This window comes from Elgaria multicarinata, chromosome 4 (assembly GCF_023053635.1).
Source record: "Elgaria multicarinata webbii isolate HBS135686 ecotype San Diego chromosome 4, rElgMul1.1.pri, whole genome shotgun sequence".
Lineage (NCBI taxonomy): Eukaryota > Metazoa > Chordata > Lepidosauria > Squamata > Anguidae > Elgaria > Elgaria multicarinata.
The window spans coordinates 46,787,570-46,808,479 of NC_086174.1; the positions used below are offsets into that span (position 1 = coordinate 46,787,570).

Sequence of the window (20,910 nt, forward strand, 5' to 3'; positions counted from 1 at the left end):
TAAGTTTATTTTATTACCCAACTTAAACTTATCTTCATGGGATTGGAGGTTGCATAGATTTTTGCGGATTGATGTTTTATCTTGTGTTATGCATTTTAGGTATTATGTATTCTTTGCCCAATATCCTATCAATACTAGGGTTAACGTAAATTATGGTGTGCTAGCACAAGCTGCCTGTAGCACAACACCAATAGAATTTGTTGGCTCAACAGGTTTTTCAGGGAAACCTGCTATGCCAGCAAATGCTGTTAAGCATTGCAGAAGAAACAGCTTGCTAGTACAACTAAATTTATGTTAGTGCTAGTGCCGAAGAGGATACTACCCTTTGTATTTTTAAGTACCCTTATTCAGTATCACAATTTTTTTTGAAATTCCTGTTACATTCAAAATGAGTGAGAAACTTGTTGAAGGGTGGGATATAAATATCCTAAATAAAAAATAACAGTAACACTCTGTACCCCTTGGCTAAATGTTAGCAAGCAATGATATTCATGTACTATAAGAGGGGAACCATATCATGTTCACACAGGACGGAATCCAAAGAAATGCATGTCCAAATAAGCTTTACGCTTGTGTATATCAAATAGCAAATTTCCATGCTATACAATGCACTCTTTTTGAATATGACGGGAATTTCAAAAAATATTTGTGTTACGGAATAAGGGTCTGCTGTTTAAGTAGAATATGGGGCATGCCTTAAAGAAACTCTTTGGATGCCATCCATAGCCTACAGAGATCTTGTTTCACAGCACAGGTATGCATCTTCAGTACAAGAACTAGGAGCAATCCAAGCTCGTATGACTGGGCCAATGTATATGTATGTTGAACAGCCGAACCGATCAAGTTACAGATAAACTGAAGAGCCAAAAAGTAACTCTGTTAGTCACAGAACTGTCATTTTTGTTACGTTTAAGATAATATGATGGCAAAGAGAATGAAACTGTGACATAAAAATCAAGGTTACTCTGCACGTACTACATTCTTTAAAGATGGAGGTATTCACCGCTAGATTTGCCCAAGCCTGACACAGAAGGTATTACAAAAGATTTCTTAACCTAAACATTTTTAATTTGTCCTCTACCTTTCTTGCTTCTTATGCCCTTGATGGTTTGAGACTGCATTTTTTTTCATGCAAGAAAACAAGCACAAAGTGCAGAAATAAATTTATATTATAGACTTTCTAGGAGAATTCTACTTCAAGCAAGGTCCTGCTTATTCTACAATTAATTTTAATATTCTAGCAGGGAAGATTTTCCCCTTTTTGTTTTAATCTGGGGATAAGAACAATTCCAGTAATAGAACGTCAACATTAATTTGAGGGGAGATGAAAAATGACTTAATAACACTGCAGCAGGATTAATATTGTACCATAGATCATGGAGCCATAAACCTCTTGACAAATTCATTTTTGTATCACTGTATATCCTGGCTAATAGGGCAGGGCACATCTGAGAGCCTGTTAATACCTTTTCTGTACAATCCAATATTAACTTACACCCGGGGGTGGGTGGGGGGAGATCAACCACAACAGTTTCAGTTGACAGCCAGCAGAAAAATCAGAAAGGAAAAGAATCAATGGTTTCAAGCAGGACACTTTCCATTTGCTCCAGATCAACAAGTACAATTCAGAAGATGAATTCTAAATTTATCAGGGAAAAAAAATCAGTTCAAGACTCCTCTGCCAAGAAAATCAGTGGAGTGCTGCTACAGAGGTTTCAACTTCTAATTGTCCACAGATACGAGAACAGTACACCTCAGAAGTAGCCTTCTCTAAGGCAATATAAACCTTGTTTCAGCTGGCAAAGAGAAGATTTCTTCATTGGTTGTGAACTGTTCCAAGCACGTTCATAAGAAATCTGCAACTCGGGAGGGAAAGAAAAAGGCCATCCCTACCAGATGCCAAGTTGCTTTCATTCCCTGCAGGAAGCCCCCTGAGCTGAGCCTTGCCCAATCCCCTTAGAAATCTCATACCTGCGTGACACCAGCAGATGGGCTGATGTCAAATCAAATGCACAGCGAGGTCAAAAGAAGAGAAGCAGGGGGCTGCAACAAGTAGACAGATGGAATGGAGATTTGCCCTGTGCATTAACTAATATAGTATCAGCCATTTGGTGGCACACTCATCCTGTTCTAAGTGTTTCAAGGGGCACAATGCATTCCACCTAGTTCAAGAGGAAAAAGCTGACCTTTTAACATGGCTTACATTTAAGACTGGAACTGAGGGAGATCTAAGATAACAAAAAAGAGGGCCATGTTTAAACTACCATACCAAGAAGACATTACTACGGAGTTTTTGAATAAGTTCTGACAGAGGCACAAGGACTGCTGAACAGGTAGTGAAGATGGTGAAGGGGCATCCAGGTTTTAGCAAAGGTGCCGAATGCATTCGGAAATCCTCTCATGAATGTAGAGATGTTTCTCCATTCTCTTGCCTTTTTCTCAGAAAGCCACCCAATGGGATGCATATCAAGATCCAGTTGGAATGTAAAAAAAAAAAACTTGTAGAAAGCCGTGCACGAGAGTGGTAATATAAAACCAATTAAGATCAAAACTTAATATGAAAAAGAGCACTCAGGCTGCTTTTAAAGGATTAGCTATACTTAGCCCACTGCTTATACTTTGCATCAGCAATCCCCAACCTCTTGCCCTCCAGGTGTATTGGACTACAAATTTCATGAACCACAGCCAACCATGACCAAAAAGTCAGAGTGGCTGGTGGTGATAGGAGTTGTAGTCCAACAGATCTGAAGTGCAACAGGTGTGTAAGGCAGCTTTACATACAAAGAGTGCTTGTATTAGACAACAGCACTAGCCACCTGCCATAGATGGTAAACAAGCAGTTGATTATATACACATCTCAGAAGCAGTATATGTAGCTCAACGGGGAATCACTGTATTGCCATCTCCCAGACACCCAGCCAACAGAGCTAGTCCAGCAAGATACCATGGTTGATGAGACATCAAGGATAACCAGACTGGGGTTCCATTCCCACAGTCTCTTTCCTGATACAGGTCATCTATCCGGGCTACTAACGCTGTTCTGGTGCCAAACTAGGCTTGATTCTGGATTGAAATGGATCCAGATAATCCATTTCCTCCAAAAGTGCCTGGAGTTGAATCAACACCACCTTCTCAAATACCTTGTCCAAGAAGTGGATATTAGCGACTCAATGATAGTTGTTACAATCTTCTGGGCCCAAAGAGGATTTCTTAAGGTTTGGCTACACAACTGCCTCTTTCAAGGCAGCCAGCACTAATCCTTATTATAAAGAGGCATAACCTTTTGGATCCACATAGTCAATCTTCTTTGGTGAGTTAACAGCCTCTGGCAAGGGTCAAGAACACAGGTGGTTGGATTAACCCCTCCAAGGACTTTGTCCACATTCTCAGGGTGCATCATTTGAAACTGATTCCACATAACCAGACCAGATGGTGCTCTAGACACCTCCCACAGGGACTATATCAGAGCAAACACGAGCAACTTTACCCTCAAATTGCTTTGCAAATTTGTCACTGTAGGCCTGATATATCACCATCATCTAGTTGCAATAGGCAATTCGCAACCCGGAACAGCTCTGCTGGATGGCTACTCAAGGATGCAATGGTGGGTGAAGCAAGGCCACTTCACCGCCATCACTGCCACAGTAGACATGACAATGTGCTCTTTACTTGTATTCAAGAGCACACAAGAGTCACTGTGAGATTTGTGCTATCTCTATTTAAATAATAATCCAGCCTGTTTCATAGCCTGCAGATCCCCAGTAAACAGGGAAACTAATATGACTATAAAGCACCAGATAATAAACAATGTGAACTTGTTCAAATACATTTCTCAGCACTTGACCCTTGAACCCAGAACTCTGAAAAATTCCATGTATACAATTGCCAAGAACTTCAACTTTTGTACTCTGACTGTGAGATCATGTCAAAAGTTCTATTTTATTTCTGTATTGATAGGGAGGCCAAACTGAAACTGCACATAGGGTTTCAACCACCTGTGAATCTGATATTTTGAGACAGCGCGGGCAGCTCCAGCCTTCAAGGCCAAAGAAAAACTTTGTTAATTGTGTTGAATGATCTCAATTGTGTTCCTATGGGAAAGTACCTCCCTCCCTTCTTGGGTTTCAGAACACTGCTGTATTTGGCCTGAAGGAGATCTTTCCGGAGTTGTCAGGAGCCTGACAATTAAAACACACACACAGAGCTGAGAGATGCCTATTCATCTCCACCTACCTATGTCAATTTGCCTTTGGGCTTACGAGATCTTACATTCTGGATTGGGCCCTCTCCTGTGGGGAGAACCTTACTTCTGAACTCCTCCTTCCACCCACAAGAGGCACTCGTCTAGTCCCACTCATGTTGTGTTAAACTATGATCTACGCCAGCCAAACACTGCCACTGCCATGCCTAATCCTGATTTATGTGCTTGTTGACACCTTCCAGAGAATTCTAGATGGCTAGCAAGACATGTTTTCACTTTACAAGACTTCTCTTTTCCTGAACAAGTCTTGTCCCTGCTATACAACTGACAACTAGAGCCTTTCTAGATATCTCCGATTCTATCTAGGACAAAAGTTGAGCTGATGGGTTGTACTTAACTGTTTTTTAAAAACATTGTATCAAAGCTCTGGCTACATTCAGCTTGCCTTTTGAGCATCACAGCATCATATTGGCCAAGAGCTATGGACACTTAGTGGGGGGGAAAGAGTTTGTCATGGGAAAAATTCTGAAAAGAACATTGTCTTCACTTTGGTAGAGAAATATCTTCACATCCGTATTTCTTGACAAATATCCTGTGGTTATATAGCATTGAATGTTTAGGTAGGAACTCCAAATGTATACAGTGGAATAGTTCTGGCTATATATTATGCAAAGATCAACAAAAATGGATCTATTATGCATATTCAGCCTGACTTTTAAACCCTCAGAACTAAATCAAAAGCCTTTTACTCTTGGATAAGGCCATATGTTGCTCTTTAATGAGAACTATTTCCATGCTAAGCTTCAAGTCCAAGCTGCTTCTGAGCTATTTTTTGTAAAGAGTCATACATGCTAAAGTGTTTTGTAGAACTAACTAGAATGCTAAGTCAAGACTGGAGGAGAAAAGTTAGAGGAGAAAAGTTAGACACAGCTCCTGGAAACATTATCAGAAATTAAATAAGTAAAATAATAAAGTAATTAACAAAATAAATAAGAGATTGATTACCAACTGCCCTCAGTTTGCCAAAAGGAGGCAAAATAATTTTTAGCCAGTTAACTGCCAGTTTAACATCAAATTTCGTCTGATATACATAAACATTCCAGAGTTTATCTTAAGATCACTACATCAATTAGCTGTCAGAATCTGCAAAGCTATCCCCAAAAATAGGCTGCAATAAAGGTAGCTACAATAGCAAAACTAAGTAGAGTGAGAACTAGGATTTCTAATGAAATACCCAAAGCAATTTCTTTTTCGTTTCCTAAATAGAATGCACATGCACACACACACACAGAGGCCCTAGTATTATGGAGCTATCATGCTGCTGCTACTGCTGAAATGACATGGATCTAGTCACACATGATAAAACAGGCTCAATTGTCAGGAAAAGTCCAATTCTAGAATCTTTTATTGGTGACGGGGCATGATACTGGAAAAATACTGCTTGATCCCTACGCTGTAGTTACCTCAGGGACTGTCTCACTCCTTATTTCCCTGCCCGATCTCTGCAAACATCAGAGGGAACACTTCAAAGGGTGCCACATGCTCCTGAGGTTTGCCTAAGCAGCACTTGCAGTAGAGCATTTAGTGTCACAGCAGCCAGAGTCTGGAACACTTTGCCAACTGACAATAGACCAGCTTCCACAGTTCTGGTGTTCAGACATCTTTTTAAAACTCATTCCTTTATAGAGGCTTACCTAAAGTATGACCCAGCCAGCTATGGGTTGTAGCACACAACAGAGAGTGTGGTTTTATTCCGAATTTGTATTGTGTTGTTTATATTATTATATTTACTGTTGTTTTTATGTCATTGTATTTAGGTTCACCACTTCCGATACCTTTGATATAAAACGGTATATAAATTTTAATATAAAAATAAAAAACAACATCTATTTTGCTTAGTCAACTAATCTAATGTGGAACTCATTGCAGAATATAGCATGAGTATATTGCTTTACTGCTGTCAGTTAAAGAGTTATTCACTTACTTATTTATCCTGATTTCAACTGATTTTACATTACTAGGTTCGTACAAGTCTTTGTACCAAAAATTACTAGCTTTGTACAAGTCTTTGTACAAGAAGAAAGGAAAAATCCATTTAAATAAACCTCTCTCCACTCAACATGAGTACACTGTATACAATCTGGGTAACGTCCAATGGGGCCCTACCACTGGCGGTGCACTTGCGGCCCCCTACCAGCAGCAGCAATGCATCACTTCTGAGGATTAGTCCCCAAACAAATGGAAACACAAGTTTCTGGAAAGTGCGACCAGCCTCTTCCAGAAACTTGTGTTTCCAGTCATTTGGGGCTTGCTCCTGGAAGCACTGTATCGCTGCCATTGGTGAAAGGGAACTGTGGGATAGTACTCATGATTTAACGGCATTAAACAACGCTAAGTTTGTTTTTTAATGGACCCCAGAACTGTTGTTTTAAATGGATGCTGCTGTTTTTATACTGTTGTTTTTATGACTCTGATGGTTTTTAAATTTTGTATACTTTTAACGTTTACTGTTTTTAGCTTTTGTGAACTGCCTAGAGAGCTTCAGCTGTGGGGCGGTATATAAATGTAATAAATAAATATTCTGAGGTATGTATTTTCTGTGCTATACATTATCTTATTTAAGTGAATACCATTTAGCATGATAGCCTCCCAACTAAAAATAAGATTGTATCACGGGTTGTCCAATTATTTGGAGCTACCTTTGAAGACCCCAGGCACCTAAATATGTACTTCAGGTGAAAACTTTTTAAAATCTCAGGAGATGTCATAAGTCTTCTCTGGACTTTCTAAACTGTGCAAAGGCCTCACCTCAGTGACATGTGAGCAGCTACCATTGCATCCCAGTAATGCAGAGGTCTGGCCACATAGGAAGGGCAACCAAAGCAGTTGCTATGTCAGCACTGGTTTTCCTGATGCTGGGTTGGATAACATGCAACATGTTGGCAGCCCCTCCAACATGGCTTCTTCATACATTGCTGGACTGGCATGGTAAGGAGCCACATTATTTCATCACATACAAGCGCTATATTGAAATGAGGTTTTTGAAAAACATTTTGTAGGCATCATCCCCAGGACTGCACACCAGTCACAATAGATGTGTGAACTGCATGAGACATCTTGCATTGCACTTCAACAGAAGATGGCAACAAAGTCTTGGACTAGTTGTTGATTAATGCTCTTTCTTGAACTGAAAAAGCTTTGTCCTTGGGACAAAAAAAACCCTCTGGTACAAACAGTTCTATTGTATAAAGTGCTTTTTTTTTTTTTAGAAATGAGCCCATGTAAAGAGGAATTGGTAGAGGCTGAACTCTCTTTAATAGGTGCATATCATTGTGGAATGTAGGAAGATGACATATGGTAAGCTAACAAGACTTAGACAAATTCAGTTTGCTGACAGGGGAGGAGTGAAATATTGGAGATATTGTCAGTAGAGAAAGTAGATAGGGAGACTTTTTTCTTCTTCTCTCATAATGCTAGACCCCAGGGTCATTCCAAGAATCTGGTGGGAGATTCAGGACAGATAAAAGGAAGTATTTATTCAAACAGCGCCTGGAAAAGAAATCAGGGAGGCATCCAAACAAGGAAATGTTGCAATACTGGGTGACTTCAATTACTCCCACACTGACTGGATAAATTCATGTTGCTGTTAACACAAAGAGGTTAAATGTCTCATTACCCCAGATGGCTGTGCCCTAGAAAAATTGGACATGGAACCAAACAGAGGGGAGGTGATCTTAGATTTAATCGTAAATGGTGCTGCCCAGGAACTAGTGTGAGATGTGAGTGTTGTTAAACCAATTGGTAACACTTGACCACACTGCTATCAGATTGTATATTTAAGTGGTAAATTGTCAAGGAAATCCAACACAGTCACATTTGACTTCAAAAGTGGAAACATCTAAAATGAGGGAACTTGGTAAAAAGAAAGTTGAAAGGGGGAGTCAAGCAGGTTAAATCCCTTCAAAATGCTTGGAGGTTACTCAAAACACAATAATAGAAGCTTCAAATAGAATGTAGAGCACAGGTTAGGAAAGTCAGCAGTAAGTCCGAGAGGTCACCAGCATGGTTAATGAGCAATGAGAGCTTTGGCTATTGGGCGTTATAAAAATGTAATGAATAAATAAATAAAATTTACAGTAAAGAAAGCATTCTTCAGAAAACAGAAGTCTTGTCCAAATGAGGAGAACAAAACACAACACAATCTTGAACTTCCAAAAGGCTTTTGACAAAGTTTCTCACCAAAGACTCCTGAGCAAACTTAGCACACATGGAATAAGAGGAGAGGGCCTCTTATGGATCAGTAAGAACAGAAAGGTGAGAGTAGGAATAAATGGTAATTTTTTCCAATGGAGGGAAGTAAATAGTGGAGTCCCACAGGCATCTGTATTGGAACTTGTGCTTTTCAACTTGTTCATAAATTATCTGGAATTAAGAGTGAGGACTGAGATGGTCAGATTTTCTGATGATACCAATTATATAGGGTGATTAAACGAAAAAGGGATTGCGAAGAGCTCCAAAAGGATCTCTTCAAACTGGGCCAATGGGCATCAAAAGGAAATGAGGTTCAGTGTAAGCAAGGGTAAAGTGATGCACATTAGGACAAAAATAAGTCCCAACTTCACATATAAGCTGATGGGATCTGAGCTAATGGAGACTGAGCAAGAAAAGAGATATTGGGGTTGTGGTGGACAGTTCAATGAAAATGCATCAGAGGCAGTAAGTCTATATCCACCAGTTGCTGGGGAATATGGGTGGGAGGGTGCTGTTGCACCATGTCCTGCCTTGTTGGCCCCTGGCCAATGGCTGGTTGGCCACTGTGTGAACAGAATGCTGAACTAATTGGACTCTTGGTCTAATTCAGCATGACTCTTCTTATGTTCAACTCTGTGTGTGGCTGCTGTGAAAAAGGTAAATTATATTTTAGGCATAACTAGGAAAGGAATCGAAAATAAAATTTCCAATATCATCTAGAGATTTGAAGGCCCAGAAAAAACCCAGAAAAATTCAAGAAAAAATGGCTTTCCCCTATTTTATTATGAATTTATTTGCATACATGGATAACTTCTCACTGGGTGTCATGTGCAAATGTGAGATATAAACTAAAATAAATAAAATATACAATGAATATTTTTTTACTTCCTATTAAACATAACAATTGTTCTTTACAACACAGGGGGAAAAATCCCATTAAAGGCCAGGAAAATGTAGAAAATATTACTACAACCCATAGCACACTAAACCAATGACAATGTTCACAGGACCCAAAATAGTAAATTCTGTCATTATAAGTTAGCTGGCGGAGACAACTGTATCAAGAAATGTGCACAAACTTGTGCTTATGCTATACTCATTGTAAACTGAAGGCTCTTGATTCTTTCCACTAAACAGCTCAAACAGCAAGACAAACATGTGTTGCTTTTCATTTATACATGGAATTCATCATAAAAAGTACCCCAAGAAATGTAGAATTTAGGACACCAACATCTCTAAACTGGTGTTAGATAAATATTACCATAATGCAGTATTCTGACATTTGCTAGAAGCTGAACTTTGAAAAGAGCTACCAAATTATAAGCTGGCTATCTGACCAGCACTTTCCATTTAGCAGTTAACTATTTCAAGTGGCAATTTTAAAATGGAAAAGAAATAGAACTATTATAGGTACCTGCTCCATAATTTGTAGTTAGCAATAGCTCATAATCTGAACGGTAGATCTATGAAAAAAACTCAAGATCAATAGTTACTCAAATTTATTTAGAAGGTTTTAGATACACGTCTTCATAATTCTTCACACTTGATAATTCCAGGTATACACCTGAAAATGTTAAATAGGAATATGAAAAATACATGTTTGCAATCATGTTTTCCATAGACATATACTCATTAGGGAACCATGATTGCCTGCAGCTCCCTTTTTACTGTACACTTTGATAATGCAGCCTTTGCCTCTGCATCGTGTGTGAAATGCCCCTTCAAACAAGTAATACGCAGCATTTTGAGTTATTGTTTTAAGTTATACATATATTCACTAATGACTGTGAGACCATAACTATTGAAAGAAAATGTGCAAAAAAGCATGTTAGAAATACAATAGTAGATGGGTTTATACAGACATGAATGGCATTTTTTTTCTTTTTTGCTGTAAAAATAACCAAAATGCTTCCAAGTATACCAGGTCTTTTCTTGCTTTTAATGCTAAACACCTCTGGTAAGAGGGGCAAAGCCTAAGACCTTTTACCATTATCAAAGAAAAATAGAAAAATAGTTCCTATTGCTGACTTGGTTCACTGGAAACAACTTTGTCCTGAGGTAAGCAGAGTTTACAAGGAAATAAATGGTTTCTATTTTACTTTGTGTATCCCTGAGTAATTCTTTGACACTTTGTACCATTCTCAAGAGGTAAGTTTGCTTTTGGTGAATTATAATGTACACAGGATACCACTGGCTGGATTCTACCAGTGCTGCAAATATTCAGCACACAGCAGATAAAACCCTGAAGCCTTGTAGATATATCTCAGTCTTGACAAGTGATACTATATACTAGTCAAGAAATTTGTTGGGAAGGGCATTATTATTGAATTCAAGTGATGACACCTTTCCACCCGTCTATAAAATGTTCCATTTGGAAGAGCTCAAGTGCTTCATAATAAGGCTTATTAGCTGTTCAGAACAGCTTTTGTATTTGAAAAGTGTCTACAGAAGGCCAGTGGTCATTACAGCCAATTAATGCCAGTAAAAAGTTAAACAAATGAATCTTCTCCCACCAAATTTCTTGTAGGCAATAGCAACAATGACCCCAGCTTTACCAAGGTTACTATTTTAATTGCTTGTCATTCTAAGTTGAGAGAACAATAGAGAAAGAGGGTGTTTAGGTATTCGATATCCCCCCTACTTGCTATTAATTAGCAGTCGTCTTGAAGACGTGGAGCATTGTACTGCATTTTTATAAACCCTCAACAACTATGAATACTACAGGTTTCCAGTTAGCTAGATGAATTTGGTTACCTTTCTGAAAGGAATAAATTAGGCATTTTAAAAGCTTCCTCTCATAGGCTGGGCTCCTTTTGGAGAGAAAGAGTTAAACAGTTCCTTTTATTCCCAAGAGATCTTAATCCCACTCAGTGGTGCCATGTTTTATTTAAAACATACTCTCTCTCAGTAACCACTTGTTCTAATTGGCAAGGCAAGGCAAGGTCCCAAAAGCACACAGCTCGTTACATTCAGTTTGGATTACAAAAACACGATGAAACAAACTGCATCGAAATGTACAAATTAACGGCTCAGGAGTGCACGACACGGACGTGGAATTAGATTGTAATATGGAACCAACTCTACAGGGAGACTAGGGAACAAATCACTAGTGTCTTTATAAACTATACAAGGTTTCCAAATGAGCAAATACAGAAAACAGAGGACAGGGTTTTCTATAGTTCACCCAAATTGCTAAACATGGACAGAAGAGAAGATTCCTTCCATCTTCCTCCTGCATTCATGAAACAAAGAATGGGTGCTATCAAAATAAACTTAAATACAAAGAATTTTTAAAAGTCATACTAACCAATCCTCAATTCTCTTTTGCCTTCACGCTGACAATCTGCAAAAGCCTGTTCACAATTAAGATATATTCTAAGCATTTTTAATCATCTGAGACCACACACACACACACACAAGGGACTAAATTAGAGCTGATGTTTCAGCAGGCCATGCAGAGAGCGAGGTTAATGAGCTAGAAGTTAGACGAATGCAATATTAATAAGCCAAAAAGTATAAGAGAGGGACTATTACCAAACACAAAGTAAACCCATAACATTTTGCCAGAGAAGAAAATGTGAAAAGTGTTTTGTGAACCTCCCAGAGTTTCACATATTGGGCAATACAGAAATGTAATAAAAAATAAAATAAATAAATAAATAATTTTTGTGAACCGCCCAGAGAGCTTCGGCTATTGGGCGGTATAAAAATGTAATAAATAAATAAAAATAAATAAAAATAAATAAAACAAAATAAAATAAATGTACTTTGTCAAACACAGATCTTTGTGAAAGGTTATCAATCTATCCTTCCTGCCTTTGTCTACAGATCTTCAGTGATGGTTAAGTTTGCCAGACAATCATAAAACCACGACGGAAAGAGTCAAAAGGCAACAGGATGAGGCTATATCGTCATAAACTAGGTTTCGGACCCTTTAGGTAAAAGGTTTCTTAAGAGTTAACATGTTTCTGCCATTTAATATGAAGAACACACACTTTTAAACATATGCACAATAAAAATGCCCTGCACTAAGCTAAGTTGTTGTTGTTATTACTACCAAGGTACGTTTATATACTGTCTTATGTGCTAAATAACCATCAAGGTGGAGTGCAACAATTTAAAATAATAAAACCTTGCAACAATAAAAACCAGAACATTCAAAACAGTAAAAACATTAAAAACGGCCCAGAGAGCTTCGGCTATTGGGCGGTATAAAAATGTAATAAATAAATAAATAAACAAACCAACCTACACATTTTAAAAGGCTAAATTGAAAAGCGGTGTCTTTACACCATAGTTCTTGAAGGAGTGTGTTCCATAGTTTGGAGAAAACACAGGAGAAAGCCCTTCTTATGGATATTCTGATGACATATCAGTGGTTCCCAAGGTATTCAACTGAGTGGAATCCATCCAAGAAATGAGTTACTAAAACCGAACTCTTCATTTCACAGTTTGGAACAAGGTGCCTTCTCCCATTTCATCCTGCCTACACTCTTGAGATCATCAGCCTAGGCCCTTCTCTCTGTATAGAGGTGAAGCAAATAACTAGAGAAAGGGCCTTATTGGCCATGGCACCCCAACTGCAGAAACTGGGATTTCCCAAGGAAACTCATCTGCTACTCAGCAAACAGCTTTTTATTCTCCCAGGCTTCTAATTTGAAATCTTATTGATTGCTCTATTTTGCATGGTAGTTCTGCTATGTGATTTTATTGTTCAAAGATATCTTAATTTTGTAAACCACCCTGGAACCAAATTCAGTGAAGGGTGGAATATTTTTTAAACAAAGAGATTTCATCCTCAGATTTAGAATACACTTACCACCACCCACCTTTCCATTCTGGATTGTCATAACTCAATTCTGAATTTCAACTGATAGTCTAACCATGTAGAAACAAAATACACCCACTAAGTATCTAAAGTAAACATTCTGAGTATGTTAAAGACCTACATACATTGTAGGAACAGTGTAAAGATGGGTCTCATGACTATATACATACACAGTCATTGGCCACAATTCTTACCATTTAGAGCAATAGTTATGCTAACATTTTTTAAAAGCGTGCTAAATCAGCTCAATATAAAATAGACAGGAACACAAAGTGCTGCCAACCTCACAATGCTAGTCAGAGAATTACTTCAGTAGCAGTGTTGCACCAGACATTCAACAGGCTACCGCTATAAAGGCAAGCCTGAATGCTGTTAAAATACACCACAAAGCACTGGCCTAATGGAGAAACACAAATTGAGGTGCCAACTTCTATCAGGGTTTAATGCAGGAGAAATTGTACTGCAGCTCGCCTATTCACAAGAGGATGTTCTTTAACAGACAGTTCGGAGCACAACTGCCCCTTTCACTGAACGCGAGCACGTCATGCTCTGCTTTTGTGCATCTGGAAATTTCTTGCTGCTGACAACAGACTACGAAATTTCAATGTATAAGGGCAGAACTGAAATATTCATATATGCCATAATTACCAGCATTACTTCTGAAAATAAATATGCATTAACAGAGCAAAAGCTGCTATATTTGCAACACACAAGACTATTTTTTTTTAAAAAAAGGCAAAAATCGCAGTGGACAGCACGATAACAAACTGTGTGTTTGTGTGTGTGCGCGTGTATTAGACTTTCAATAATAGTCTAAAATGAACTCTGCAATACAGCGATGTCTGGATTTTGAATAGAGCCCGCTAAAGCAATTGAAGAAAACAATAGTTCTAGACTTCTGTGCCAGCAGTAGGGAGCACTGTGAAACTAAAAGCTGTTCAGCAGGTCCGGTTTTTAAAAAAAAGTGGAGGGGGAGGAAGAAGGAGAGCAAAGCCCTGGTATTACAGTAGAGAGTGATGCATTTAGCCGCTTAATGAGCCAATTTGATAAGCCCATAAAATGACATGTTGAGTCCTTCAACCTGCCACAAAGAGAGGTGAAGCGGTAATCTGAAGTATAACAATTGGGCACTAAAGCAGCTTTTATAGTTTCCTAAATCTATACTGAAGATAAAACAAAGACTATTTTGATTTAAGTAAACCCACTTTACAGGAAAGATTCATTTTGCACATAGTTATATTCTATTTTCTTGTTACAGACATATATATCAACTAATCTCAAACAAATCGGAGTGCTGAAATAAAAAAAAACACTATTATGGAATAAAGCAATTGTATTAACTCCACTATCCATAATAATAATAATAATAATAATAATATAATAATAATAATAATAATAATAATAATAATAATAATAATAATACATCTTGTAGAATTTGGTAATAAATATTTTAACTTGCCAGAAAGGTTGACTAAGAGGAAAGATTTCATGATGTATTAAAACAATCACATTCTTCAGGCTTGCTATTTAAGGGCCAGTACATCAGGTGGGGGGCTTGGACTTTTATCTCTGCACAGACAGTCTTACTCGAAGAACCTTATACAATCCTTCAAACCTTGGAAACTAATAGGGCATTCAGCCTATTCTGGATGGGGGTTGAACTCCTTCTGAAGGAGCAGATTTGTAGCTTGGGGGGTTCTCCTGGAGTCATTATTGTCCCTTAAGGCTCAAGTGGTTTTAGTGGTATGGTGACCCAGTTATGCCTCTATTTGGAGAGGGATAATCTGGCTTCAGTAGTCTATGCTCTTGCAAATGCCAAGTTAGAATACCGCAATATGCTCTACATGGGGCTGACTTTGAAGAAGGATCAGAAGCTGCAGCTTGTGCAAAATTTGGCAGCCGTACTAATAGTAGGGACTAGAAGGTCTGAGCATGTAACACCAATTCTTGCCTGCTTGCCTTCGCTACCAGTATGTTTCTGAGCCCAATTCAAAGTGCCTATTTTTATCTATAAAGCTTACATGGGTCAGGAGGACCACAATACCTGATGGAGCACCTCTCCTGGTATGAACGTATATACAGTATCAACATCTGAGGCTCTCCTCCAAGATGCTATTCTGAAGGAAGTTTGAAGGATGGCAACATGGGAGAGGGCCTTCTTGGTGGCAGCCCCTCTACCCAGTCAGGTCTGCCTGGCACCAATTTTGTCATCCTTTTGTTTCCATGTTAAGACTTTCCTCTGCTCCCAGGCAACTGATGACATATGATGGGTCTTTTTAATGTTACTTGTTTATTGGGACCTGGTGTGTTATTGTTTAAATTTTTTTAGCTGGTGTGTGTATGGGTCTGTGTGTGTGAGAGAGAGGGGGGGAGAGAGGGAGGTTTTTATAATATGATTATCATGTTATATTTTAGCATTTCAATTTTTGTGAATAGAACTTTGGCTATTGGGTGGTAAAGAAATGTAATAAATAAATGAAATGAATGAATTTTTTACAGTAAGATTAACAGTGATCTACTTCATAAGGCAACTGAAAGCATTTTGTACATCAGAAGGCACAGCCTAAAACAAAATGGCAGTTAAAAGTAAATGATTAAATCCTTTTTCAAATCAAAGACTTGCCTACGAATGCTCATGCCAAAATAAATCAGTTATTCCACCTTTAGTTATCATGTCATACAAAGATGCTACTTTTTTCTCATTTGTAATGCGCCATTTTTTAATTTTACACTAGTTATGGAGAATGCCACCATTATTCTGATTGTAATGCAAGAAATTAGTAGACTCTAGTTTACAAATCAAGAACCCACTAGAGGTGCAGTATCTTTAATTCATTAAATTATCCATCACTTACTTCTAAAATATTATCAATGAGCACATGAATACATTCTGCAGAATCAACTACTGTGACATGGAAATAGAGTGGCAGGACAGCAGATTTTAGAGTAGGCCTATACCCTCCTTGTGTTTTTGCTAATTCCAGATATTTCCCCTTCTTCCCACTCCTTCAGGATAACTGGGTGGGAGGGAGAGGGCACATTTCTCTCATCATCATTTCTGTTCATCTTATATGAACTTGGGCTAAAGATTCCAAAAGGGGAGAATTAAATAAAAGGTGCGGCACTTTCATGCATTCCTTTATTCAGGCTAACCCAAAAGAGATAGAGAACCAACTTGGGGCAACTGCTTAGCAACTGAAGAGATCAGGCTGCAAACTTTCCCTATCCCTCTTCACAACCATACACCAGAAACAATTACCCAGTATCAGCAAAACGGCTACAAATTATATGTGGGCAGAACATGCTTACCTGTCTGCTATTATGTAATAAGTCGTATCAAATTGCTTTATCATGGTCACTGTTTCAATTAACGTAAAGCAAGACTATATATTGGCTAAACATTAGGAAACTTCCTAACAATAAGAGCTGTTCAACAGTAGAACAGACTGCCTCAGGAGGTGGCAGGCTCTCCTTCACTGGAAGTATTTAAGTAGAGGTTGGATGGCCATCTGCCAGGGATGCTCTAGCTGGAAATCATAATACTTTGTCCATTTTTTCTAGGCCCACCATCACTGAGTATAAACCTTATCTGCATTGTACACATGCAGAGTATATATGAACTCTCAGGATAGAAGCTTAAGGCAAGAAGATATGCCGCTGCATCTACATCACTGATATTACAGTGATAAACATGACAACATGTATTAGGATACAAGATGTTGAGGGGGGTCTTGGACCAGGACCTCCAATAGTCAGTCTTGTACCTTATTTCCTGTATCACCAGTGTGCTGGGCCAAATCAATATGTGGGTTTTAAAATCTATTCTTTATTTTCACATTGAAGCACTTGACCTCCTATTATTTTCAATTGCGGTTGCTAAGCAATATTTGATCAATGGTTGTCACTTAATTGTTACTACTTCCAACCATTTCAAGCCAGTTTCCTTGGTTCCCTCCTTGGCCTTATATTTGGTTTAGGGTAAATTCCCATTGCATTTAGACATATTTCCTGTCACTATAGGATGCATCAGATCACAAAAAATCTGAAAACATGAAAGTATTAGCTGGAAGAAATAAAATTATATCCCGGGTATAAAAGTAAAATGCTCTAATATACTGAATACAGTCACTATTTTGTTTTATAACTTAGTTGACCTTGTAATTTACCATTTTATTGCTAGGAGGTTTGAAGCAAAGGCAGTTGGATTGTGCAAAGGACATGGATAGGAGACCTGAGTTGTTTTAAAACTTTTCAATTAATTTTGTCAGTTACTAACCTTTTTCATTGTGTGGATTTCTTTTTTCTAAAAAAAAAAAGAAAAAAGAGAGAAAGATAAAATGAAGTAAGGATCAAAAAGCACCAGGTTTTCTTTCATATATTCAGTTTGTAAGTGTAGCTAACTTAATATAAACATGGAAAAAATATTTGTCTTATACACACATGTTGAAAGTGTTTCAGTTTGTGCAAAGTCAAGATAATAATTTCTTTAACCTTTTACATCATATTAAAGTTCAATTTTAAAAGATCAACATTTTTCTTATTTAAGTGGTCTGGCTAAAATCCCAGGGTGCTACATTAATGTATTCAAGTCTCAGAGGCAGAATGCCAGTCATCATGCTAACAGTAATCTGATAATGGAAGAAAACAAATGGCATCCAGAAGGCCAAATTATATTTGTAGTTCACTTTATGCTTAACTGTCCATATCTCCCTGACAGTGTGCTAAGTCACCACCTCCTTATGGTCACTGAAACTGGGGGGTAAACCCCTGTTCTCTTTGCCTACCAAGCGCTAATGACATTGCAAGAACATTGGTTTAGTCTAGCGCAAGATCATTAGCACTAGCACTGCGACATCACTGGATACTACTCTTAATTCCAATTGATAGCCAACTCCATCTTTCAGAAGCAATCTGTAAGCAAGACAATATCTAAATGGGTGGCTGTCTTAGTCCAGTTTTACTACAAAGACCACTCTAGCATCTAAAAAGGTTGCAGAAATTTCTTATAGCATAAGCTTCTGCAGGCTAGAACACAATTATATCTGATGAAATGGGCTTTAGTTCAAAGCCTTTGCCAAAATAAATGGTTATTACTAGCGCCTTAAATACCTCGTGATTTTTGCTACCAAATATCCAATATCGGAGATGGAAGTTATATAGCTGTGGGACAGCTCCTAAGAATTGACTCTTCGCATACTCCCAAGTTGCTTATTTTGTGTAGTAGTTGTTTGAAACAGACATTCGCACATGCAGTACAATCTAAATGTATGAACTTTTCTAGTTATTTGCTCCAAATTATTTTGATCAAAACAATGACTCAAATAAACAATCTGTTATTGATATTTGATGTTTTTCTTCTTTTAAAAATAATTTAAACTAGAACTATTACATTTGAAATAGCTTAAAATTCTGGACTACCAAATTCAGTTGTAAACATAGCCACAAGAGTTTTCATCCTAACACAGTGCTATCTTGCTAATTAGGGTAGGGACTGTAACATTTTAATTGTTCCAAAGTGACTTAAGCAGAAGAGTACTTATAGCCCTGAAAGTGATATAGGCTTAACAAGGGGGTTTGATTGTTTTAATTGCTACTTTCTTTTATTGCATTTTGCATACTTAAGGAGGCTTTATAGTTGTTATCCTCACAACTGCTATTTAAGATGGGCCATGCTTTCCTTCAGTTTAAATGATCAGAAACAGAGGACAGGAATATGCAATTTGCCCTAAGTCACCCAGACTGTAAATATATTACATTGTATATTACTGTTTACAGAATTTTTTTAGCAGTTGGTCCATTAATTATAATGCTGTAGGGCCGCAACAGATTTGAACTAACAATCTCTGCTATGAGGTCATCTTATGCAACCAAGACCGTAGGGCTTAGAGCAGGGGTGAGGAACCTGCATCCCAAATCTAACCCACAGGAGTTCCTCAATTGGCTAGTGGATATTTCCCAGGCTCCACCACTCTCAGATGCCACACCCTCTCCCAGAGACTCTTCTCCAGTGCTAATGCTGTGAGAGGAAACCCCGAGAAAATCCAGTCTAATCTCCAATTACTGATTACTGAAGACCACGGATTCCCAGCACTAGAGAGAGGTTGTCCCCTTTTTCTATCACTGGGAGAGTAATTCCCACTGTTCTCTCTTATCAAAGAGAACAGCAGGGATTCCCAAGCACACTACTCAGCCGACAATTGGAGGAGCTGCTCCTTCAAGTGCCAGCCAAGTCCCTTTCTCCATGCAGAGAGGAATGGAGCGCTGTGCTTCTCTATGCATAGAGAAAAGAAAAACAGATGCAGAAGAGGGCTTTGATTACGTCAGGGGAAGAACTTTGGGGGCAGGACCCAGAAAGCCTTCCTGCCTGTGTTTTAGACCTATGAGAACATAGTTCAAACATTTGCTCAGCGGCAGGTTTGCACAAAACTGGATAAATCCCTATCTTTCTATCCACCCCCCCCCTTTATAAATGGAAATAATAGTGACTGCTGTTGAGAGGTCAAAATAAAACATGGTAAAAACACTTTACATATTCAAGAATCATAATATCTAACAAAAGTTTTTTTGGGAGGGGTAGAAATGGATTTATTTGCCACAACCATAAGTGAATATAGTTAAATATTCCATCGCTGGAAAGTTATGGCTAGGGTAGGAATATTTTCCTATCCACAAGAAGCTACAAACACAAACCTTACTGCTAATTAATAAAATTAAATTGATTTCAAAATCCTGAAAACAGTAATCTGAACTCTTAATGCAATTCAGTCAGACAGTACCTGCCTAGTTCAAGGACATTCCAGAGTTCTGTAAACTTCACTGAGTGAAGGCTTGATTGGGGCCTGTACACAAGAGGCTCTTGCTTTTATACACATTGCAGACTGTTTCAACAAACTTGAGCAAATAAATGAAGCACTGGAGTGAGGAGAATCTGATTTCATGCACACACACTAAGAAACAGACACCCACGCATAAACTCCAAGGGGGTTGTTGCCAACTGATTTAGATCGACTTTTTTTTTTTTAAGGCAGAGAAAATAACCCTCAAAGCCAAACCTTTACACTGCACTTACCAGCAAAGCATTTGGAACAGAGATTCATAGTCTTGCTGGACCTGGGGCAAGGGGGAAAAAAAGGAGAGCTTAAAAATTCTTCGCAATTACTAATACAGAAGTTTAAGGAGTAGAACAAGTTAAGATGGGAAAAGAAGACAATAGCAAAACTCTGACCAGCTATCTATATCATCTAGTGCAAATCCCGTGTCGGCGCCAGTCTGAGAATGATAGGATAAAATATGTTTCCCCGTTTCCCTTGTGACTTGAACAACTTTACACTTTTAAAATAAATGTACTACAAATAAACCGTCAAAGGTGCAAACAAACAAAATCTTCTTTTTAAAAAGATTGTACCCCATTTCTTGGAAGTTTGAGGTCAAAAACATGTTTTTCTCACTCTTCTCATTTTGGTGTCCTTTCCGCTCTTTCTGCTCAGCTTCTCTTCCTCCTACTCTATCACCAACTCACTTTTCTTCAGCCCCTTTCCCAACATTTCTTTCAAAGGCATAGCACTCTAAGAGCTCACAGGAGTAAGCATTATTACACATGCATACACACACTGTGTCACATCTTACACTA

The 20,910-nt window shown here is 38.2% G+C and overlaps 1 protein-coding gene across 1 annotated transcript in view; it reads right to left on the reverse strand.

Moving 5' to 3' along the window:
• The window catches only part of ZFAND3 (zinc finger AN1-type containing 3), a 155,367-nt gene that overhangs the window by 82,253 nt on the left and 52,204 nt on the right, over nucleotides 1-20,910 (reverse strand). Inside the window, exons 2-3 of the mRNA XM_063124192.1 lie at nucleotides 20,350-20,390; nucleotides 17,557-17,583 (exon numbers count right to left, since the gene is read on the reverse strand). Of these exons, the coding sequence (XP_062980262.1) occupies nucleotides 17,557-17,583; nucleotides 20,350-20,390 (68 nt within the window). The remainder of the gene's footprint in view (nucleotides 1-17,556; nucleotides 17,584-20,349; nucleotides 20,391-20,910) is intronic.